Raw genomic sequence first — 25,576 nt, 5'->3', positions numbered from 1 at the left:
AAATCATGATATGCTTGTCCCAGGTCCAGTGTTTTTCAATTGCTTGATTATTAAAAGAAAAAGAAAATAAGCCCTCAAATACACAACCCTTTAGCGCCACCTGCTGCCTGCACATGTGAAGACTTACACTCCACTAGGGCATTGTTACATTTTCAGCAGGTTTTTGTCTGGTTTATACAATATTTTGGTGTTTGGATATATTACAAGGCACTTTTTAAGAATTTCAAGAATCCTGATAGGGATTACAATGGAGATGTAAAAATTATTTTAAAAAACTATAGTTTATTGTTTCAAATTATACTTATCTATACAGAGACAAGAGGAAAATCTCAAAGAACATAAAGACAGAAACTTCTATAGATCAAAGGAAAAAACAAATAGAGAAAATGGACACAAATTCTGATCTAAAGACACTGAACGACAGAAATGCAGCCCTGTTAAATTTTGATGGTGAGAAAAGTCAAAGTAATAAATAAAACTTTTCTATCTCATGACGAGTTCATTCCAGCGTAATATGAGGTGCCCACTACCCAGTGGGACGATTCAATCTGTACAAGGAAGAGCTTAAAAACAAACACAGACAAACATACAGAAGAGCTAAGAGTGGCCATTGAGGTTTCCACAAACACGGTTTAGCACTGGACTTCTTCATTTTCAGTCTCTGCTAAAAATGTCCGAAAGCAAGTGGCATCAAGTGTTCTCTGTTTATCACCAGATCACTGCAGATGAAAATCCCCCTGAAACTGGTCAGATGCACAGTAAAACCGTTCTTAGCGATGGCCCAATAGAGCCACTTCTCTTATTGAATCTGCTGTAAATAGTTGCTTCCCATATTGCATTTTCTTGGCAGACATCAAATGTTAGATGTTTTATTCCAAGAAACCATGCAGAGTGGTCAGGCTGGAGGTGGGCTTGCTTGTAACGGGCCTGGAAACCTTCTTCCTCTTGGACTTCATGGCGAGGGGTCGAATCTCAGATAGAGGAGACTGGTGCACATACTATAATTAAGGAAATCTTATGAACAAAAGCAATAACTCAAATCATTATTACTAGCATTATTAGTAGCAATATAACTATTTTCATGGGATAAGGATACAGGTTGGATAAATTTGGCTCTTCCTCCAAATCCATCATAGCCGGATCTTACCTGGAATAAAAAGCAAGATACATGAAGGCAAACTGCACAAAAACAACAAAACAAAACAACATTTAAAGGTTGGAGATTTATAAAAAACAATTCATGGTTTCCAACCAAATATTAAGCAGCAAAACTGATTTCAACATTGATAATAATAAGAAATGTTACTTGAGCAGCAAATCATCATATTAGAATGATTTCTGAAGGATCATGTGACACTGAAGACTGGAGTAATGATGCTGAACATTCAGCTTTGCATCACAGGAATAATTTTTTTTAGATATATTAAAATAGAAACTAATTATTTACAATTTTAATAATATTTCACAATGTTACTGTTCTTACTGTATGAAATGTATTCATGGTGAGCATAAAAACTACATAAATGGTTTGGAAAATAAGTTACAAAAACATATCTGTCTCTCACAGTGCCAAATTTGCTCGGGTCCAGCATGCTCCCAAACGCGTTCTTTCTGAAGAGCAGCGAGTTCCTTAACATGGGCCCCATGACGTCATCTTCTTTAACACGACCATTCTAGGAGCAAAAACACACACATGCAAATATTACACCCTCCATCTAATCCAATGTCACATTCTTCAACACCAAGACAGCCCGCTTGAACACATACACTACGTCCGTGTGCATTTTCCATGTTGTTGGATAAGGGTCTGTGGAAAAATGAAAACAAAAGGATATCACTAAAAATCTGATGAACAGTAGCTAAACAGTACAACGCAGAATGAAAACTCACGCCGAAGGGTCCAGACGAATCTTCTTAGACGGGACCTGAACGGGTTTCTTCTCCACCTGTTCAGGTGTGTTAATGTCAAAGGTCAGGTTCAGGTCAATTTCCTGAGAGTCTGTCATCGGACCATGACCAGGAGGCTTCAGCTCCAGAGGAGCAGGGCTGGAAATGCAGGAATAAACATCTCTTTCAGCAGATCTATCAAATCAATTTCAAAGTATATGATCTACCAAAGAGAGGATTTAGTTCATAATAAATAAAAGTCATTTCGGACCTTTCAAACACCAGTCTGCTGATGGCCTCATTAGTGCGAGTTGGAGTGCTTAACGTCCGCTGAAGAATTTCCACCTTCTTCTTCAGGCTCTGAAAAACATGAGTGTGCATCTTGTCAAAGTATTTCCATACTTATTATAAATGCATTTTTCCAGAACCGTAAGATTTCTCAGTTCATCTTTCCCTTGAATTTCATTTGCATATGAATTATGTAACTTTTAACCTTAAAACACACCAAACTGGAAAAACAATCAATATAAGCTATAAAGGGTGTTTGTATATATTTTATATAATAAAATTGTGATTTTCTAACAGTGATCTCTTTGTCTGCGTTGGACAGGTCATTCTGAAGTGCCTTCATGTCCTCCTTTATCCTGTTTGTCTCTTTAGTGGCTTTCTGCAACTGCAGTGAAAACATATATATAAATTAGAATGTGGTCATATAAATAAATAGATGCTAAAGAAAAGTATAAAACAATCAATAAGCAATTATACACTTTAAAATCATATTTTTTAATGTATAGTTTCACAGAAAAGAAAGTAACCTTGCTGTTAGAAGAGAGCAGTTCCCTTTTTAGCTTCTCACACATTTCATTTGTTGATTTCTTGCTTTCTTTCAGGTTTTCATACTCCCTAAGGACAAATACAATAAGTCTGAGCAAGTCCTAGTAAATGTATAGTTGAAGAAGCACAACTGGTGTTTTGAGGAAGTATTGATGGTTTGGGAAGTAAAACTACTGAAGTTCTAGATTTAAAACTACACAACTGCACTAAATATGAGAATGTGTGGATTTGCTGGAAGTAAAACTTACTTTTTAAGTGAGATGCAGTATATGGAGAGCTGTTCAACTGCAGACTGACCAACACCCATATCAGTGATCATAGCCTCCACCTCTGACCTTTGACCCTGTAGGACCACATCTAAACTAAAGGACAGAAACATATGCAAGAGAGCACATAAAATAAGAATAAAGCTCAGTAAATATTTATTATCCATATAACTTGCATCAAAACCACAATAGACCATTTGGGAGTTTGCAAACGTGTTGTGGTCAGATCCTACCGAGTTTATATCTCACAATTCTGAGAAGGAAAATCATATTTGTGAGATATAACTTCAATATTCAGATTTTCCCCCTCTCAGAATTTAGTTTATATCCCGCAAATTGGACTTTTATTTCTTAAAATTGTCATATAAACTCCAAATTGGGTGATATAAACTCGCAATTGCAAGAAAAAGTCAGAATTGCGAGATAAAAATGTTATAGGCTTAAATTTTATCTATGTAAAATGTTCATGTTTATACATTATGCCCCCTATGAACTGCACATGTAAATATTATATAGATGTATTGTTTACATCACATTCATGCTTTAATAGTAGACTAATAACCTACTAATCATCAGTCCAGTCTGTACGTATGATGACTTGAAATCATAAATGTCATCATTTTGCTTCAAAGTGCGTCGTCCTTCTTTAGTTTGTCACAATGGAAAGGTTTGTGTCTAACTTTGATTTTTGAGTGCAAATCACTATTGAGGTGTTCATAAAAATACACTGAATTATTGATGCTGGAAAAAACACAATCATTCACTCGTTGTCTATTTCTCTATAACTCTCTCACACACGTTAAACTAGAGTTTTTTTAAATTTTAGATGCCACAGACCCAATGCTAAAATTTAAAAGGCATCTATCTTTAATAAATACCCAATTTATAAACTGAAAAATATTATATATTATTTATATTATTTCCATTAAGATACATTATTATATACATTTACTTCTCACTATAGTGATGTTAAATGTATTATTTATTTATTTGTTTATTTAATATTAATTGTATTATTTATATTAATCAATCATTGTTTATTAATTTTAATCTAATTTAATCTATTTATTAGAATAATAACTACCTATTTTTTATTTTAATCACATGTTTATTCATTTATTTTAATCTAATTTATTAATTTACTTTTTTTTTTTTTAACAGTTTTTCTCTAGACTTTTCCGCAGACCCCTGCATTAAAAAACGAAATGTTGTGTCCTTTGAGACACATAACTTGTACCTCTCATAGGTTTTCATTTTAACTCTGAGTCGCTTGGCTTCCTCCTTGGCTGCCTGTCCATCATTTTTCTGACTCTCCAAGAAATTCATCTGTTTCTGAGAATTCATATACAACAAAAAGACCAGCATTAAATTAGTGCAGAAAGCATGCCAAACTAATAGACAAGTTTTCCACTGAAACAAACGTACCCGGAGGACAGAACACAGCATCTCTTTGTCTCCGATTTCCTTCCGGACTCTATCCAGGTCCTTCTTCTGCTTCTCAATTGTGTCTTTTAGAGTGTCCACTGACTTCTGCTTGTCCCTCCATTCTTTCTCTGGAATGTACAACACATGCAAACATACAAATATGAATGGATGGATGGATGTACCAATCAATAACTTAAGGAAATGATTTCCATCTTACCTTTTACAGACAACACTGCTTTCATGCGATCAAGCTCATTCTGAAATCGGAACAATAAAACAAGACAATTTTGTCAATATACGTTGTTAAACTCTGAATAAATTCAACAGCATGCTTTATCACCTGTAAACTTTCGGGGTCCACTGGCGTCCCATCATCCTCTGGGGCTATGTCAAAGAACAGCTTGTTGATAATGTGTCGCGTGCTGACCTTAAACAGAAAGAGTGAGGGTTTCATTTCAGTCCAGAAATTAATTTAATTGTACAGAATTAGTCAGTTCGCAGATCAAGCCAAAGGTTTACCTGTTTCCTGCATTGTGGACAGGTTTTGCTTGGGGCCGACTGAAACCACTGGAGAAGACTTTGTTGAAAGGAAAATAAACATGGAAAGTATTTTAATGTCATTATTCACTGTTTAATTATTCAAACATTGACATTTCTAACTATTTAAATGTACATGCATTAATACTCAATAACATTGACTGATGAATTTTCATAAGCTTTTTTATTTGTATTATAGTTTTATAGAGACTGCATAAAGAGCAATTTCAGCCAATTAAATACTGTTCAGAATAACTAGGACAAAAATATTTAAATTCACTATAGAAATTTACATGACTTTTCCATGGCAATGAGGATCTTGTGTTAAGCAATACGTAATGTTATAATAATTGTTGATATTATTAATAAATATATACAAGTCTCACCAATAAAACCAAACATGCAGTAGAATGAAAAAGGAGACACTTACCAGACATAGTGAAAAGTGTGACCACAGTGAATTGCAGCCACATCTTTGGAATTATCAAAGAAATCCGAGCAGATGGTGCAGTATGCGCGAATGGGCATCGTTGATCTAAAATATTAGACACAAAAAGCTTAAAAACTCCATGTTGATGGAATGTTTTGTTATTTACTGATGTGTTGTGTAATACCTTGTGCTACTGGTTTATTCCTTCATGTGCTGTATTTACTCACCCAGATGACGCTGAGACGGTTGAAGGGTCTTATTCACACGAATTTGCTCAATTAAACGCCATAACCATGATTAAATGGTTTGTTTTTGGTTAAGTTTTGAGCTCCCGACTACAGCAAAGCAGCGCGCTTAGTTCAAACGTAATGACTCCTCCTCTTTGATCGCGTCATCAACACACGACTCCGAACTGCCTGAAAAATTTACAGAAATCCGTTAATATCAAACCGTTATAGAAAAAGCCAAGCGAGATTTATATGGTTTGCGTGTAAAATTAAATTTGACATAAAAAGCGTGTACATTGTATTGAGCAAAGTAACAATACTTAAACAAAACTACAAGTTCCCGAATTAACAACTACATTTCCCATAGTTCATCTCTTTTCTTGTGTTGCCTCTTCTGTGACAGTCGGAGTTGATTTTTGACCCAACGGCAGGTCAACTTACACTGATTTGGATAAAGACCGTTTAAGGTACAGTTGCGATAAATTGTGTTATTAGGAGTCCAAACTGTGTGGACAACATCTGTTAGACTTAATTAAATTGAAGTTGGCGCAGAAGAAAATGTCTTTTTGTGAAATTCAACAGTTTTTAGAGGTTTAGCTCAGTGGCTAACGTTAGTGCGTTAGCCTGTGCTAGTGGATTTATGCACAAATGAGAAAAATCACAAATCAGGTGCATGAATATCTCATGGCTGGCATTAACATACACTATGTTTTACAGCTTTAAACCGAGGAGCTTTTTAATACGTTACATTGGATTTTAATTAAAAATGTATTATTATGAATTATTATAATAACAACAATAGGCTAATTATTATTATTGATATTAGAAGTATAAACAGTCTGAATTCCTGTGATGTAAATATATGCTAATATTTATTTCATAATTACTAATAACACATTATTATTAATATTAACGTTACAGATAAGCATAGATTTTCCTAACAGTTGTTCAGAGTTCTCAAACACATATAACTTTCACCCAAAAAATGAAAAAGATGCCATTTTTCCACTGTTGTCGGTCACTATGACCCAATGTCAGAAGTTAACTTTTTTTAAATTGAGGAATTTACTAATTTCTAGTTCCTCTTTTAATGTGTCTATCTGTAATTTCACTTCCAGACACTGATGGAAACTCTTTCAATTGTACTGTTGGCCCTTAAGAGCTGTAGGGATCCTGCAGTGAATCGCTCCTGGCACTGACTGGCACTACAGGACACCGCGTCTTCTCCTATGCCTGATACCAGGATGGCGGCAGACGTCCACAATAAGGGTGTATCCTGGGAGGTTAAAAATGGTAACTTGGCGCCATCAGATCGATTCCGGCAGGACCGGTCGGACAGTCCGACCCCCGGCCTGGTGGAGGGGACCGAGCCAGGTTAGTTTCACAGTTCACACTTTGTTCATCTTAGAAAGATTTCTTGTCTCCAAAGTTTTTATGATGCTGTAACAAAGTAGTTAATGAGACCTATATGGTTCTTAAGCCTACACGTTGGTCCTTTATAAACAAACCACACCTTTTTTCTTAGTCATGCATATCCTCATAATATCCCATTGTTTTCCCTAGTGAGTGATCTAACCCAGATGTCGTCTGTATATATGTGATAGATGACTAGAATCTTAGAACTAGTTTAGTCATGTAAATGATTCTTTACAGAAGTTGAAGTTTATCACAACAGTTTCATAATGCTTTGAAATCTTCAAAGAAGTCTTCCGGCTGTTTCCTCAAACTGGAAAGTAAAAGAGTGCCTGTGTTAAATAACAGTGGCTACTTGGCTTTGTGGGAATTCTTGATCCTAAATGAGTTAAAAGTTTTTAATACATTTAGTTGATGCATGTACAGAAGCACCTCAATCTCATTGACTGTGTCCAGTCTCACTCTTAACCAGCAACCAGCAAGGAAGGGCTTGATGCTTGCTTTTTTCTCAAGAAACACTTGTTCTTAATTTAAAAAATGTAGGAGTACATAGAACTTTAGGGGCACAATGAAAATGTAGAGATTATTCCTGTGATGCAAAGCTGAATTTTCTGCATTATTTCTCCAATCTTCAGTGTCACATGATCTTTCATAAATCAAACTAATATGCTGATTTGGAGTTCAAGTAACATACTGTTATCAATGTTTAAAACAGTTGTGCTGTTTTAAAGAGAACAGCATTTATTTGAAATAGAAATCTTTTGTAATATTGTACATGTCTTTACTGTCACTTTTACTCCAAATCTTTTTATTGGTTTTCAGTGACAGTACAGAATAAGACATCATAAACAGTAGACAGTAAGATATTGTCCATTATTAATCCCTTACATGACCCCCCCCCATCCAATAGCTAAAAAAAAGAAGAAAAAAAGGGACAAGGAAAAATATAAATTGAAAAAAAATTTACTGTCACTTTTGATCAATTCAATGCATCCTTGCTGAAAAAATCTTACTGACCCCAAACCTTAGTCTGAATGTTATATGATACAATTTTATGACAACAAAATGAGAAGTACAGAAAGTTTCTGAACATTAATCGTAAATTAACTCTTAATTTCCATGTTATTTTACTCAAAATGCACAGAAAAATACTTATTTTTCTTGATTTTTTATTATCCATTGTCAACACTGTGATTTACATTAATGATACCTCAAATCATATAGCTTGTTGAACAGAGGTGTGCTAGTACTTTTCTAAGCAATGTGTCACTTCTTGACAGGTGCCGGACAGGAGGGCGCCATGTTTGTTCACGCCCAGTCTTTTGAGGACCTGACTGCTGATGGTGAGTCTAACACTGATGATAAATCTGCAGAGGTGGGCGACGCTCAAGAAGCGGCTCTGGAAGGAGGTGAGGAGGAGGCACAGGAGGAAAGCTTAGAGGCTGAACAGGAGGAGGTGGGCAAAGAGGAGGTGCAGAGCAGGAAAAAGGCAAAAGAGGAGGATGTGACAAGCGAAACGTGGCGGAGTCACAGGAAGCATGTGTTTGTCTTGAGTGAGGCTGGGAAACCCATCTACACACGCTACGGCACAGAGGAGGCGCTCTCCAGCATCATGGGAGTCATGATGTTACTCATGTCAATTGTAGAAGATAAGAAGAATATCATCCGCTCCATTCATGCAGGTAGGAAATATCCAGAAAGGAAACAAAAAGGAAAATAGCTGATATTGATGTATGTGCACTACTATTCAAAAGTTTTGGTTCGGTAAGATTTATTAAAAAAGATTTATACATTTATTCAGTAATGATGCCTACAGTATATTGTGTTGTTAAAACCGATTTGAAATATAATCTGTTCTTTTGAACTTTCTGTTAGAATCCTGAAAAATACGTAACACGGTTTCCATATATAGATTGTTAATAAAAAAAAAAAATGTTTCTTGAGCATCAGATTAGCATATTAGAATGATTTCTGAAGGATCATGTGACACTGAAGACTGGAGTAATGATGCTGAAATTTTTTCCAGCTTTTATGACAGCTTTTTTATCTTTTCCATCACAGGAATAAATTATATTTTGAAATATATTTAAAATAGAAAACAGTTTTTTCTAATTAAAATTATACAGTATTTACTGTATTTTTGATTAAAAAAAAATCAAATAAATGCAGCCTTGATGAAAAAAAATCTTTCCAGAACTTGAGAATGGTTGTGTATAGATATTTTTGACAATTTTTATCAGGAACATCAGTTTATATTTATTTATTATGTATTAATCATATTTATTACAATTATTTTATAACGAAAAAAACTAGTTAATAAATCATAAACTTAGTTAATGATTTTAACTAAATCATCAAAATGCAAATGCACAGTAGTTTTTGCCCTACAATCAATATAGCTTAGACATTTTTGCGTAAACATCTCTTTCAGATGGCTACAGGGTGGTATTCCTGCGGAAGAGCCCTCTCATCCTGGTGGGCGTCTTTCGTACAAGCTGCTCCGACCGGGAGTTGACGCGAGAGCTTCATTACATCTACTACCAGATTGTTAGCCTGCTCACCCTCACGCAGCTGAACCACGTTTTCCAGCACCGGCAGAGCTACGACCTGCGGCGCCTGCTGGCCGGCTCAGAGCACCTCACCGACAACCTGCTGCGGCTCCTGGACCAAGACCCGGGCCTGCTGCTGAGCGCCGTGATGTGCCTGCCTTTGGCCAGCTCGGCCCGGGACATGGTCTCCTCCAGCTTGCAGGCTGCTAAATCCAAGAACCTGGTATTCTCCATCCTACTAGCAGGAAACAGGCTTGTGACACTGGTGCGCAAAAAGGACCAGTTCCTGCACCACATGGACCTGCACTTGCTCTTCAACTTGGTCGGCTCTTCGTCCTCCTTCCGTGCAGGCGAGGGGTGGACGCCCATATGTCTGCCCAAATTTAACCCGGCTGGATTTTTCCATGCACATATTTCTTACCTGGAACCAGCCTCTGACCTGTGTCTGATCCTGGTATCCACCGATCGAGAGGATTTCTTTAACCTCTCCGACTGCAAGAAGCGGTTTCTGGAGCGTTTGCGCAGACGCAATGCATATCAATCCTTACAGGAAGCGCTGAACATGCCAAGTTATCCTGTCTCACAGGTCGGCATACCTGAGCTGCGACACTTTGTGTACAAATCTAAAAGCTCTGGGCTCTATACAAGGTAAGAGTTTAGTGATGATCATGAAAAGAAAAGACAAATGATGGCTGGATGGATGGATGGATGGATGGATAGATAAATAGATAGATAGATAGATGGATGGAAGGACAAATGGACAGGCATTGGAGCTTGATATTCATTGCTTTCACCTGCCTTTTATCTTTGATCTGTTTTCCTGTCAGCCCTGACCTTCCAGCACCATACCAGGGAGAAGAGGAGAAAGAAAGGCTGATGGGATTGTACCAGCAACTGCACAGCTGCCTGCATAACCCCACACGCCTCCTACGCTACATTTATCGCTGTGCAGACACTGAAAACCTTTATGCCTTGGTGAGTCTGCTGTAAAGTGCATTAGATGGATACCTTTCAGAGATTTTGTTATGTTTTTGCATTCTTGAGGAGGTATCCAGTTAAAGGCATAGTTCACCCAAAAATGAAATTGAATTTCTGTCGTCATTTACTCACCCTCAAGTTGTTCCGAGCCTAAATTCAATCTGTTCATCAAATAAAGCGATCGCGTCTCTTCAGAAAATTTGGGCTAAATCGCTCAATTCATTTTGATTAGTTTTACGATTTCTTTATACATTTTTGAAGCATCAGAGTGGTAGTTGCGTAGCTGTCAATGCGGAACTGAAAGCTCTCGGATTTAACAGATCTTCATTTGTGTTCAGAAGATGAACGAAAGTCTTACGGGTTTGGAACGACATGAGGGCGAGTAATTAATGACAGAATTTTCATGTTTGGGTGAACTGATCCTTTCAGTGCATTGAAACCCTTTTTGCTGCTTTCTACCTTTCTTACATTGTCAAACCTCTATAGGTAACAAGTGGCTTCGAGCTCTACCTCTGCTTCAGTCCTTTGGGAACAAAGAGCCTTGCTGTATCTGCTGTCAACAAACTCCTGAAGTGGATCAGGAAGGAGGAGGATCGTCTGTTCATACTCAGTCCCTTAACATACTGAGCCAGTTCAGGTAGCTCTCAACACCTGTAACACTAGTGAACGTCTGACTTCAGACTGCTGGAAGAGCAGCACCTGTGAGCCGACGTGAATGCATGAATATGCAAAGGGATGCTGTCAGATATTAAGGGCTTGATTGCTATTTTGAGGGCTACTCACACTGGTGAACTGCAGTCGGTGGAATCAGGAAAGTTTGAAACTGAGTAAAAAAAGCTGGGAAAAGTGTTGTGAAAGTAATGCTGTATTAACAAATAATTGCTTTTAAATGTGGCCCAGCAGCAAAACATTGAAGGCAGTAGAACTAAACAATCTAATAAATGCTTACACTGTCTGTACGCTGCTAGAAACTGAACATCTAGGCCTTCGCTTTTTATATATATATATACAGATATATAATAGACCTGTCACTGTTTCAACCTAACATCTGTAGTTTTATATGAGCCAAGTTAACAAGTATTACTGATTGCATTAATAGATTATTGAGCTGCGGCCTTCATATTTCTCATACGCTTGGGTGACATTCAAATATGTGTGATGTAGAGGGACTAAAAAAGTATAGCTAACCAAACTGACTAGCATTTTATTTAAAAGACATGACTGACTAGGTGCAAAGTGCAAACATTGCAAAAACCTGAATGGCTCGATTTAAAGAGGAATCCACTTGTGAATTGGTCTGTATAAAGATCTTCATCTCTCTGGTTCAAATGTTTCAGTGACTGACAATGTGTTGCTACTGAGCGCCTCTCCAAAACTATATCTAAGGACCAATTGAATCAGAGATAGTAACTTTTTATATTATGATTTTCTTTTGTTTCATAGGTGCACTTCATTTTTAATTTGTTACTAATGCTTTAATTTGAATTAATAGTGTAAGTGACACTGTGTGTCATTAGGGATTCTAATGCACTCAAGTTATCCATGTGTGGTCTGGTTATTCTAGTCCTATGGGAAATCATGAGATAAATGATGTATATGTTAATATATGCCAGAGAAAAGTAATTTGTACATCTGGTATTTCAAAAATATTTGTGGTGGTGGCGGTGGCACTCATGCTTATACTTTCCGTCTAAAGCAATTTTGACACATGCACCAAGTTGAAAACAATCTTAAGAAATTAAATGCATTTACAGAAGACATATACATTTTGCCGTATGTTTACTTTATTGCTTGGCTCTCTCTTTTATTTATCAAATGAAAAATTACATGATGCTGTTGTGTTTTAGGTCAGGATATAGGAATGACAGCTTTAGTCATGTCGGATCCAGACATTTATTCTCCTTATAGTTTTTATTTATGAATATAAAATAGCAATAATTAACAAATTAATAGTAATCAATACAAATAATCAAAGAATAACATGTTGATTTAATATTTGTGTCATTAAAAGCTATAAAAGCGTATTTGTGTCTTGTACACTACTGTTCAAAAGTTTGGGGTCGGTAAGATTTTTTAAAAAGTTTTTTGAAAGAAGTCTTTCTCACCAAAGCTGGATTTATTTAATCAAAAATACAGTAACAATTATTTTGTGAAATATAATTACTATTTTAATATATTTTAAAATCGAATTTATTTCTGTGATGTAAAGCTGAATTTTCAGCATTACTCCAGTCACATGAACCATGAAATTATTCTAATTATGCTTGCGTATTTGGTAATAAGAAAAATTTCTTATTATTATCAATGTTGACATTTTTAGATGATGATGAATAAAAAGTTCAAAAGAACAGCATTTATTTGAAATAGAAATCATTTGTAACATTAAAAAAATCTTTACTATCACTTTTGATCAATTGTTGAATAAAAGTATTAATTTCCTTTAAAAAAAAAAACCCCTGAACTTTAAAACATTTCCTCAGGTATGTGTCTAGAGACAAAGGATTACTGATTCTTACAGTATAAATATATATTTGGTTACTCTGTTTGTGAATAAACTCATGCTTTTTTTTATGTGACTGGAAAGATGATACCAGGAAAATACACATGAAATGCAAAAGTATGCAAATCAGTATTAGTGATAAAAATACTGAAAATATGTTGATGTTCAGAAAAAGTTTGGATGGTTGCAGTTCATGTGTTTGTGTGTTTCTCAGAAGTAATTCATACAGGTTTGGAACAACATGGGGGTGAACATGATGAATTTGTGTGAACAAATGGGTCTCCTCTGCTGTCAAGATGTCATATCTTGCAGTTAATAAATAATTCTAAAAATGAAAAAAGGGATGAATGCTTATGGGATTTCTGTCATAATTTAGAACCAATCCTAATGAAATAACATATTGTAAGGATCAAATATTCTAGTAGACAAACTCAAGAAAAAATATAAATATAGCTGCGAGCAGCGATTGCGGGCCCAAGCCGGTGGCACCGCCACCCTGGTGCCTTTAGTTACACTAAAGGCACCGGGGTGGCGGTGTCACCGGCTTGGGCCCTCCATCGCTGCTCGCAGCTATATTTATATATATATATATATATATATATATATATATATATATATATATATATATAAATATATATATATATATATATATATATATATATATATATATATATATAAAAATAAATAAAAAAAACATATATATATATATATATATATATATATATATATATATATATATATATATATATATATATATATTACATTTTTTGGATGCTAAACATTTGTTTATTATAGGCTTTGTACTTCACTCACGTTCCACTGTTGAAGGGAAAAATTATCCTCTTCACATGCGCAAATATGTGCTTGGAAACATCACAGTTTAGCGGTGATTACTGTGTTTAAATAGTCAGTAGTACAATTCATACTATTCAGAGCAGTGTAATTTTTATATGTTAGGTTGACTATTTTATTATTATATTTTATTAAGGCTATAATGAACAGACTGCGATGTCAAGATTGCAATGCGCTCGCTCTGCACCATTATCAATGTCCGTGCGGACGAACATATTTTACTTTCGTTTTTAAGTTACCGATTCAAAAGCCCCCAGCGGTGTCACACGTCGATTAACCGGTGGGAAAATTTTCCCACAGTCACATCCCTAATATATTTATATATAAATACAATAGGCCAACCTGAAAGAGAATTTTACTTGCCCGACCAGAGTAGCCTGATTAGAACGTCAATGACAAAAAAATAACTTGGGAATCACTAAAACGAGAGATTATTCTAATTTTATTTTCATTCTTTTTAAGTTGCAATCAACAGTTGATAATAAATGTATTACCAGTAATCAGTTGATCGATGGTAACAATTGGTTGCGCTGCTGAGGCTCGTGCAGCTTCTCCAGGAGAAACGTAAACAACTGAGCGCAGCACACAAAAAAGAAACCCAGTTAACAACATACTGACTATAAAAATTACAAATATGGAGTTTTTATATATTTTATAACATATGATAAGAGCAACCTCACTTGACGAGTAGGCTGTGTTTCCTGAATACAATCACGATTGAAACTGCGACATTGATTTCATCAACAGGTTAATAAACAGTTACAATTAAGTCACTTACATTTAAGATGCAATATTGACTGTTTTTGTTCTGTTTCAGCAGCAAAAATAGTTAAACCAAGATCACAGCAGAACCATCGCGCATCTCACAGCAACTTGTTTTCTCATTTCTGAATGATTCAGCATTTTGAACGAATCGGTTGACTCAAAGATTCAATTACCAATCCATAAACATCTGTCTCAATCATGAATGACTCAGTCATTCGAACGAATCGTTTGAACGAATTAATTAATGACTCGCTCATTAAGACGATCGCCTGGCGACACCTAATGGCGGTTTAGTGTTATGTTTAAAAGTATCATTCTTTCCAACGTGTGTGCACCATTATCAATGTCTGTGCGGACGTCTTTACTTTCACTTTTATATTAGCGATTTAAAAGCACCCGCTCGTGTCACACATCGATTAACCAATGGGAAAATATCCTCACAGTCATATACCTAATAAATTTATATTTAAATACAATAGGCCTACCTAGTAAAACGTTTTATATACTATTTGGATATCCTTTTGGACACAAGAGGGCAGTATAGCCCTATGTTTGCTTTTTTGTTGAACCAAATAGCACTAAATAGCCTGTTCATAACTTTTTCATACTTCTTGAATTGCAAAAACAGAATAAAATGGGTTTAGTTCTAATATTTGTATAATTTTATATAAAAATAAATGGTGTATAATTACATTTTTAGAAGTTATGAGATGTTTCCTGCTTCCTTTTTGACATTAATTTAATCCCTCGCCATAGCAAAACCGTTTGAGATATTCAATATCCGTTCACAATTTAGCATCTTTAATGTATTTTCATCATGTTGAAAAAGTTTGGTGGGAATAAAATAAATATTTTAAGAGGAGTGGCTAAAAATTCAGAGGCTGATTTTGCCAAAAAATCCACATTCAGACCAAAATATCTGACTTCCTCATGGCCGGAGCTAATGAATGTAAATTAGAAAGTTGTCCGGCTTGATGAGAACAATATACAAACTATTTTTTTTTACTGTAGTTAAAACTAACCCCCCCACTTTTGTCAAAAGCATGTTGAAAGTGACACACTTCCTGCTGCCAGTTGGTGGCGCTATAACTTTGACTCACAATAGTTACATCCATCTGATCGGCCTCTTACCACGAACACACTGGTGAAGTTTCATCAAGATCAGTTAATGTATGCAAAAGTTATACCACTTCGTGTTTCTCTTTTCTCGCCATAAATTCGTTTCCTCGCCACGGCCAAATCGTTCGAGATATCAAAAATCCGTCCGCAATTTAGCATCCTCAATGTCTTGACTTCATGCACAGAGTTTGGTGGGGATTGGATGAATTCTCTAGGAGGAGTACTTCGCATTCCACAGCGAGTGTTTTCCAAACAACCCATAATAGCCGACTTCCTGTTGGGCTGGCGTAAAACTTGACCGGGTGAAAGTTGTTCGGCCCAATGAGATCTATATGTGTACCGAGTTTCATATTAATTCATGCAAGCGTGTTTGATCTATGGACCAAGTTTTGGGACCCCGTTCAAGGGGGCGCTGTTGAGCCCCCCTGCCACGCCCGGGTACCAGCTTCAGCCCGTCCCTGATGGCAGGGGGTTCTGACTTGTGTGCAAAGTTTCAAGAGTTTTTGAGTACGTTAAGGACCCCAAAAGCCCCTGAAACCTTGATTAACAATATAAAAGCAATAGTCAAATCCCCCCCTCCCCTCACACACACACACAGAGACACAGAGAGAGAAAATTCTTCAGAAAATCCACATTCAAACCAAAATATCTTTCTTCCTGTTGGTTGGAGATAGTTAATGTTAATTAGAAAGTTGTCCGTCTTGATGAGATCAATACACATACCAAGTTTTGTTGCTGTTGATAAAACTAACCCCCCCACTTATGACTAAAGGTGGCGCTACTGAGCCCCTCACCACGCCCATTTCTGAAACTTTGCACATGTCTACTGGATAATAAATGTGATGTGTCTGTCGAGTTTCATGCAATTTCAAGTATGTTAAGAGTCTCAAAAGCTTAAAAAAAGAATATTAAAGTTTGAAGCATTGCCACGGCAACAGTATCTAAGATATCAATAATCCTTTCACAGGTCTACATCTGCCGTGTGTCTACATTATACACATAAAGTTTGAAGCAAATCGGGTAAAAATAAGAGAGTGATTTCAAAGCATTTTGAAAGTGACAAACTTCCTGCTGCCAGTTGGTGGCGCTATAACTTTGACTCACAATAGTCACATCCATGTGATCGGCCTCTTACAACGAACACACTGCTGAAGTTTCATCAAGATCAGTTAATGTATGCAGAAGTTATAACACACTTCCTGTTTCCATTATTCGCCATAAATTCGTTTCCTCGCCACGGCCAAACCGTTCGAGATATCAAAAATCCGTTCGCAATTTAGCATCCTCAATGTCTTGACTTCATGCTGACCGAGTTTGGAGGCGAATGGATGAATTTCCTAGAAGGAGTACATCAAAATCCACAGCATGCGTTTCCAAACAACCCATAATAGCCGACTTCCTGTTGGGCTGGCGTAAAAAGTAAAAGTACGAAAGTTGTTCCGCCCGATGAGATCTATATGTGTACTGAGTTTCATATTATTACATGCAAGCGTGTCTGATTCATGGACCAAGTTTTCGGACTTCGTTCAAGGGGGCGCTGTTGAGCCCCCCTGCCACGCCCGGGTACCAGCTTCAGCCCGGCCCTGATGGCCGCGGGTTCTGACCCGTGTGCAAAGTTTCAAGAGTTTTCGAGCATGTTAAGGGCCCCAAAAGTGCCCGAAAGGTTGACAAAAAAAAAATAATAAATATAGCTGCGAGCAGCGATTACGGGCCCAAGCCGGTGGCACCGCAACCCCGGTGCCTTTAGTTACCTAAAGGCACCGGGGTGGCGGTACCGCCGGCTTTGGCCCTCCATCGCTGCTCGCAGCTATATTTATATATATATATATATATATATATATATATATATATATATATACATACACACACATACATATATATGTATATATATATATATATATATATATTATTGTTCAAAAGTTTGGGGTCAGTAAGATTTTTAATGTTTTTAGGAGAAGTCTCTTCTGCTCACCAAGGCTGCATTTATTGATTAAAAATACAAACAAAAACAGTAATATTGTGAAATATTATTCCAATTTAAAACAGCTGTTTTCAATTTTTAAATATTTTACATAGTAATTCATTTCTGTGATCAAAGTTGAGTTTTCAGCATCATTACTCCACTCTTCAGTGTCACATGATCCTTCAGAAATCATACTAATATGATGATTGATGCTGAATAAATATTCATTATTATTTTCAATGTTGAAAACAGTTGTGTACAGATTTTTTTTTTTTTCAAAATGCTTTGATGAATGTAAAGTTCAAAAGAACAGCATATATTTCAAATATATATATTTTTAACATTATAAATGTCTTTACTGTAACTGTTGATCAGTTTAACTCATCCTTCATAAATAAAAGTACTGATTTATTTTATTTATTTCCCCAAAAAATAAAATTTTAATTATTACTAACCCAAAACTTTTGAGCGGTAGTGTTTAACGTTACAAAAGCTTTAGATTTCAGATAAATGCTGTTCTTTTGAACTTTCTATTCATCAAAGACTGTACACAACTGTTTTCGACATTTAAAATAATAATGAATGTTTCTTGAGTATCAATCATCATATTAGAATAATTTCTGAAGGATCATGTGACAGTGACGACTGGAGTAATGATGCTGAAAACTCAGCTTTGATCACAGGAATAAATAACAGTTTAAAATATATTAAAATAGAAAGCAGCTGTTTTAAATTGGAATAATATTTTACAATATTACTGTTTTTGTTTGTATTTTTAATCAAATAAATGCAGCCTTGGTGAGCAGAAGAAACTTCTCTGGTATGTGCGCGCCACAGACTGCACGCACGTCCGCTTAGAGTTCCGCCTTTTGCCGTCCGTCAATATTACGTTATTAGAAAAATATTTTTTTAGAGAATCGATTTTTTGACATTTGTGAATCGATTCAGAATCGTCCACGTCCGCATCGCGATGCATCTAAGAATAATTTTTTTCTCCCACCCCTAGATTTCATACAACAGGTTAATAAACAGTTACAATTAAGTCACTTACATTTTAGATGCAATGTTGACTGTTTTTGTTCTGTTTCAGCAGCGAAAATAGTTAAACAAAGATCACGGCAGAACCATCACGCATCACGTGTTTTCTCATAACTGAACGATTCAGCATTTTTAACGAATCGGTTGACTCAAAGATTGAATGATCAATCCATAAACATCTGTCTTAATCATGATCGACTCATTCGAACGAATCGTTTGAACGAATGAATCAATGACTCGCTTATTAAGATGGATGCCTGGCGACACCTAATGGCGGTTTAGTGTTGTTTAAAAGCATCATTCTTTCCCACATGTGTGTGATTTGTGTGTGCAACATTATCATTATTTTTCTTACACTATTATATTAGCGATTTAAAAGCACCCACTCGTGTCACACGTCGATTAACCGGTGGGAAAATATCCTCAGACACATACCTAATACATGTATATTTAAATACAATATTGGCCTACCTGGTAAAAAGTTTTATATACTATTTTGATGTCCTTTTGGACACAAGAGGGCAGTATAGCCCTATGTTTGCTTTTTTGTTGAACCAAATAGCACTAAATAGCCTGTTTTAACTTTTTCATTCTTCTTGAATTGCAAAAACAGAATAAAATGGGTTTAGTTGTGATATTTGTATACTTTTATATAGAAATAAATGGTATATAATTACATTTTTAGAAGATTTTTAGTGTTTCCTTTTTGGACATTATTTAATCCCTCGCCATAGCAAAACCGTTTGAGATATTTATTATCCATTCACAATTTAGCATATTTAATGTAGTTTCATCATGTTGAAAAAGTTTGGTACGAATAAAATAAATAGTTTAAGAGGAGTGGCTAAAAATTCAGAGGCTGATTTTGCAAAAAAATCCACATTCAGACCAAAATATCTGACTTCCTGATGGCCAGAGCTATTGAATGTAAATTAGAAAGTTGTCCGGCTTGATGAGAACAATATACAAACTATTTTTTCTTTACTGTAGTTAAAACTAACCCCCCCACTTTTGTCAAAAGCATGTTGAAAGTGACACACTTCCTGCTGCCAGTTGGTGGCGCTATAACTTTGACTCACAATAGCTACATCCATCTGATCGGCCTCTTACCACGAACACACTGCTGAAGTTTCATCAAGATCAGTTAATGTATGCAGAAGTTATTCCACTTCCGTGTTTCTCTTTTCTCGCCATAAATTCGATTCCTCGCCACAGCCAAACCGTTCGAGATATCAAAAATCCGTCCGCAATTTAGCATCCTCAATGTCTTGACTACATCCACACCGAGTTTGAAGGGGGCACGGTGAATTTTCTAGGAGGAGTATTTCACATTCCACAGCAAGCGTTTTCCAAACAACCCATAATAGCCGACTTCCTGTTGGGCTGGCGTAAAACTTGACTGGGGTAAAGTTGTTCGGCCCGATGAGATCTATATGTGTACCGAGTTTCATATTAATTCATGCGAGCGTGTTTGATATATGGATCAAGTTTTAGAACCCCGTTCAAGGGGGCGCTGTTGAGCCCCCCAGCCACGCCCGGGTCCCAGCTTCAGCCCGGCCCTGATGGCCGTGGGTTCTGACCTGTGTGCAAAGTTTCAAGAGTTTTTGAGCACGTTAAGGACCCCAAAAGCCCCTGAAACCTTGATTAACAATATAAAAGCAATAGTCAAATCCCCCCCTCCCCTCACACACACACAGACACAGAGAGGGAGAGAAAATTCTTCAGAAAATCCACATTCAAACCAAAATATCTCTCTTCCTGTTGGTCAGAGATGGTTCATGTAAATTAGAAAGTTGTCCGTCTTGATGAGAACAATACACATACCAAGTTTTGTTGCTGTTGATAAAACTAACACCCCCACTTATGACTAAAGGTGGCGCTACTGAGCCCCTCACCACGCCCGTTTCTGAAACTTTGCACATGTCTACTGGATAATAAATGTGATGTGTCTGTCGAGTTTCATGCAATTTCAAGTATGTTAAGAGTCTCAAAAGCATAAAAAAAGAATATTAAAGTTTGATGCGTTGCCACGGCAACAGTATCTAAGATATCAATAATCCTTTCACAGGTTTACATCTGCCGTGTGTCTACATTGTACACATAAAGTTTGAAGCAAATCTGGTAAAAATAAGACAGTGATTTCAAAGCATTTTAATAGTGATGTACTTCCTGCTGCCTGTTGGTGGCGCTATAACTTTGACTCACAATAGTCACATCTGTGCGATCGGCCTCTTACAACGAACACACTGCTGAAGTTTCATCAAGATCAGTTAATGTATGCAGAAGTTATAACACACTTCCTGTTTCATTTTTTCGCCATAAATTCGTTTCCTCGCCACGGCCAAACCGTTCGAGATATCAAAAATCCGTCCGCAATTTAGCATCCTCAATGTCTTGACTTCATGCACACCGAGTTTGGAGGCGAATCGATGAATTCCCTAGGAGGAGTACATTAAATTCCACAGCATGCGTTTCCAAACAACCCTAAATAGCCGACTTCCTGTTGGGCTGGCGTAAAACTTAGAGCACGAAAGTTGTTCGGCCCGATGAGTTCTATATGTGTACCGAGTTTCATATTATTACATGCAAGCGTGTCTGATTTATGGACAAGTGTTCGGATCCCGTTCCAGGGGGCGCTGTCGAGCCCCCCTGCCACGCCCGGGTACCAGCTTCAGTCCGGCCCTGATGGCCGCGGGTTCTGACCTGTGTGCAAAATTTCAAGAGTTTTCGAGCATGTTAAGGGCCCCAAAAGTGGCCGAAAGGTTGACAAAATAATAATAATAATAATAATAAATATAGCTGCGAGCAGCGATTACGGGCCCAAGCCGGTGGCACCGCAACCCCGGTGCCTTTAGTTACCTAAAGGCACCGGGGTGGCGGTACCGCCGGCTTTGGCCCTCCATCGCTGCTCGCAGCTATATTTATATATATATATACATACATACATACACACACATACATATATATGTATATATATATATATATATATATATATATATATATATATATATATATATATATATATATATATATATTATTGTTCAAAAGTTTGGGGTCAGTAAGATTTTTAATGTTTTTAGGAGAAGTCTCTTCTGCTCACCAAGGCTGCATTTATTGATTAAAAATACAAACAAAAACAGTAATATTGTGAAATATTATTCCAATTTAAAACAGCTGTTTTCAATTTTTAAATATTTTACATAGTAATTCATTTCTGTGATCAAAATTGAGTTTTCAGCATCATTACTCCAGTCTTCAGTGTCACATGATCCTTCAGAAATCATACTAATATGATGATTGATGCTCAATAAATATTCTTTATTATTTTCAATGTTGAAAACAGTTGTGTACAGATTTTTTTTTTTTTTCAAAATGCTTTGATGAATGTAAAGTTCAAAAGAACAGCATATATTTCAAATATATATATTTTTAACATTATAAATGTCTTTACTGTAACTGTTGATCAGTTTAACTCATCCTTCATAAATAAAAGTACTGATTTATTTTATTTATTTCCCCAAAAAATAAAATTTTAATTATTACTAACCCAAAACTTTTGAGCGGTAGTGTTTAACGTTACAAAAGCTTTAGATTTCAGATAAATGCTGTTCTTTTGAACTTTCTATTCATCAAAGACTGTACACAACTGTTTTCGACATTTAAAATAATAATGAATGTTTCTTGAGTATCAATCATCATATTAGAATAATTTCTGAAGGATCATGTGACAGTGACGACTGGAGTAATGATGCTGAAAACTCAGCTTTGATCACAGGAATAAATAACAGTTTAAAATATATTAAAATAGAAAGCAGCTGTTTTAAATTGGAATAATATTTTACAATATTACTGTTTTTGTTTGTATTTTTAATCAAATAAATGCAGCCTTGGTGAGCAGAAGAAACTTCTCTGTTATGTGCGCGCCACAGACTGCACGCACGTCCGCTTAGAGTTCCGCCTTTTGCCTTCCGTCAATATTACGTTATTAGAAAAATATTTTTTTAGAGAATCGATTTTTTGACATTTGTGAATCGATTCAGAATCGTCCACGTCCGCATCGCGATGCATCTAAGAATAAATTTTTTCTCCCACCCCTAGATTTCATACAACAGGTTAATAAACAGTTACAATTAAGTCACTTACATTTTAGATGCAATGTTGACTGTTTTTGTTCTGTTTCAGCAGCGAAAATAGTTAAACAAAGATCACGGCAGAACCATCACGCATCACGTGTTTTCTCATAACTGAACGATTCAGCATTTTTAACGAATCGGTTGACTCAAAGATTGAATGATCAATCCATAAACATCTGTCTTAATCATGATCGACTCATTCGAACGAATCGTTTGAACGAATGAATCAATGACTCGCTTATTAAGATGGATGCCTGGCGACACCTAATGGCGGTTTAGTGTTGTTTAAAAGCATCATTCTTTCCCACATGTGTGTGATTTGTGTGTGCAACATTATCATTATTTTTCTTACACTATTATATTAGCGATTTAAAAGCACCCACTAGTGTCACACGTCGATTAACCGGTGGGAAAATATCCTCAGACACATACCTAATACATGTATATTTAAATACAATATTGGCCTACCTGGTAAAAAGTTTTATATACTATTTTGATGTCCTTTTGGACACAAGAGGGCAGTATAGCCCTATGTTTGCTTTTTTGTTGAACCAAATAGCACTAAATAGCCTGTTTTAACTTTTTCATTCTTCTTGAATTGCAAAAACAGAATAAAATGGGTTTAGTTGTGATATTTGTATACTTTTATATAGAAATAAATGGTATATAATTACATTTTTAGAAGATTTTTAGTGTTTCCTTTTTGGACATTATTTAATCCCTCGCCATAGCAAAACCGTTTGAGATATTTATTATCCATTCACAATTTAGCATATTTAATGTAGTTTCATCATGTTGAAAAAGTTTGGTACGAATAAAATAAATAGTTTAAGAGGAGTGGCTAAAAATTCAGAGGCTGATTTTGCAAAAAAATCCACATTCAGACCAAAATATCTGACTTCCTGATGGCCAGAGCTATTGAATGTAAATTAGAAAGTTGTCCGGCTTGATGAGAACAATATACAAACTATTTTTTCTTTACTGTAGTTAAAACTAACCCCCCCACTTTTGTCAAAAGCATGTTGAAAGTGACACACTTCCTGCTGCCAGTTGGTGGCGCTATAACTTTGACTCACAATAGCTACATCCATCTGATCAGCCTCTTACCACGAACACACTGCTGAAGTTTCATCAAGATCAGTTAATGTATGCAGAAGTTATTCCACTTCCGTGTTTCTCTTTTCTCGCCATAAATTCGATTCCTCGCCACAGCCAAACCGTTCGAGATATCAAAAATCCGTCCGCAATTTAGCATCCTCAATGTCTTGACTACATCCACACCGAGTTTGAAGGGGGCACGGTGAATTTTCTAGGAGGAGTATTTCACATTCCACAGCAAGCGTTTTCCAAACAACCCATAATAGCCGACTTCCTGTTGGGCTGGCGTAAAACTTGACCGGGGTAAAGTTGTTCGGCCCGATGAGATCTATATGTGTACCGAGTTTCATATTAATTCATGCGAGCGTGTTTGATATATGGATCAAGTTTTAGAACCCCGTTCAAGGGGGCGCTGTTGAGCCCCCCAGCCACGCCCGGGTCCCAGCTTCAGCCCGGCCCTGATGGCCGTGGGTTCTGACCTGTGTGCAAAGTTTCAAGAGTTTTTGAGCACGTTAAGGACCCCAAAAGCCCCTGAAACCTTGATTAACAATATAAAAGCAATAGTCAAATCCCCCCCTCCCCTCACACACACACAGACACAGAGAGGGAGAGAAAATTCTTCAGAAAATCCACATTCAAACCAAAATATCTCTCTTCCTGTTGGTCAGAGATGGTTCATGTAAATTAGAAAGTTGTCCGTCTTGATGAGAACAATACACATACCAAGTTTTGTTGCTGTTGATAAAACTAACACCCCCACTTATGACTAAAGGTGGCGCTACTGAGCCCCTCACCACGCCCGTTTCTGAAACTTTGCACATGTCTACTGGATAATAAATGTGATGTGTCTGTCGAGTTTCATGCAATTTCAAGTATGTTAAGAGTCTCAAAAGCATAAAAAAAGAATATTAAAGTTTGACGCGTTGCCACGGCAACAGTATCTAAGATATCAATAATCCTTTCACAGGTTTACATCTGCCGTGTGTCTACATTGTACACATAAAGTTTGAAGCAAATCTGGTAAAAATAAGACAGTGATTTCAAAGCATTTTAATAGTGATGTACTTCCTGCTGCCTGTTGGTGGCGCTATAACTTTGACTCACAATAGTCACATCTGTGCGATCGGCCTCTTACAACGAACACACTGCTGAAGTTTCATCAAGATCAGTTAATGTATGCAGAAGTTATAACACACTTCCTGTTTCATTTTTTCGCCATAAATTCGTTTCCTCGCCACGGCCAAACCGTTCGAGATATCAAAAATCCGTCCGCAATTTAGCATCCTCAATGTCTTGACTTCATGCACACCGAGTTTGGAGGCGAATCGATGAATTCCCTAGGAGGAGTACATTAAATTCCACAGCATGCGTTTCCAAACAACCCTAAATAGCCGACTTCCTGTTGGGCTGGCGTAAAACTTAGAGCACGAAAGTTGTTCGGCCCGATGAGTTCTATATGTGTACCGAGTTTCATATTATTACATGCAAGCGTGTCTGATTTATGGACAAGTGTTCGGATCCCGTTCCAGGGGGCGCTGTCGAGCCCCCCTGCCACGCCCGGG

The 25,576-nt window shown here is 36.6% G+C and overlaps 2 protein-coding genes across 3 annotated transcripts; one reads left to right on the top strand and one right to left on the bottom strand.

Annotated features, from left to right (window-relative positions):
* Positions 1-262: 262 nt before the first annotated feature.
* traip (TRAF-interacting protein) lies at positions 263-5,763 on the bottom strand. Its single transcript, XM_084101455.1, has 16 exons — positions 5,607-5,763; positions 5,380-5,484; positions 4,932-4,989; positions 4,753-4,839; positions 4,630-4,669; positions 4,413-4,540; positions 4,225-4,319; positions 2,970-3,083; positions 2,703-2,790; positions 2,471-2,560; positions 2,159-2,247; positions 1,891-2,046; positions 1,768-1,807; positions 1,566-1,673; positions 1,097-1,147; positions 263-986 (listed from the first exon to the last, which is right to left on the bottom strand). Exons 2-16 carry the CDS (start codon positions 5,475-5,477, stop codon positions 870-872), a joined length of 1,359 nt encoding a protein of 452 aa, XP_083957581.1. The 5' UTR covers positions 5,478-5,484; positions 5,607-5,763; the 3' UTR covers positions 263-869.
* Positions 5,764-5,977: 214 nt separating this feature from the next.
* On the top strand, positions 5,978-12,568 carry mon1a (MON1 secretory trafficking family member A). 2 transcript variants are annotated; one of them, XM_084100076.1, is made up of 6 exons: positions 5,978-6,073; positions 6,767-6,980; positions 8,300-8,701; positions 9,451-10,216; positions 10,396-10,543; positions 11,033-12,568. In XM_084100076.1, exons 2-6 carry the CDS (start codon positions 6,836-6,838, stop codon positions 11,171-11,173), a joined length of 1,602 nt encoding a protein of 533 aa, XP_083956202.1. In that variant the 5' UTR covers positions 5,978-6,073; positions 6,767-6,835; the 3' UTR covers positions 11,174-12,568. The 2 variants fall into 2 exon arrangements, with proteins under 2 accessions (XP_083956202.1, XP_083956201.1); XM_084100075.1 differs by having other exon boundaries at positions 6,725-6,980.
* Positions 12,569-25,576: the final 13,008 nt, after the last annotated feature.

The sequence above is a fragment of the Abramis brama genome (assembly GCF_963993115.1).
Source record: "Abramis brama genome assembly, chromosome: 23".
Classification (NCBI taxonomy): Eukaryota; Metazoa; Chordata; class Actinopteri; order Cypriniformes; family Leuciscidae; genus Abramis; species Abramis brama.
This window is presented reverse-complemented; position numbering and strand designations above follow the sequence as displayed.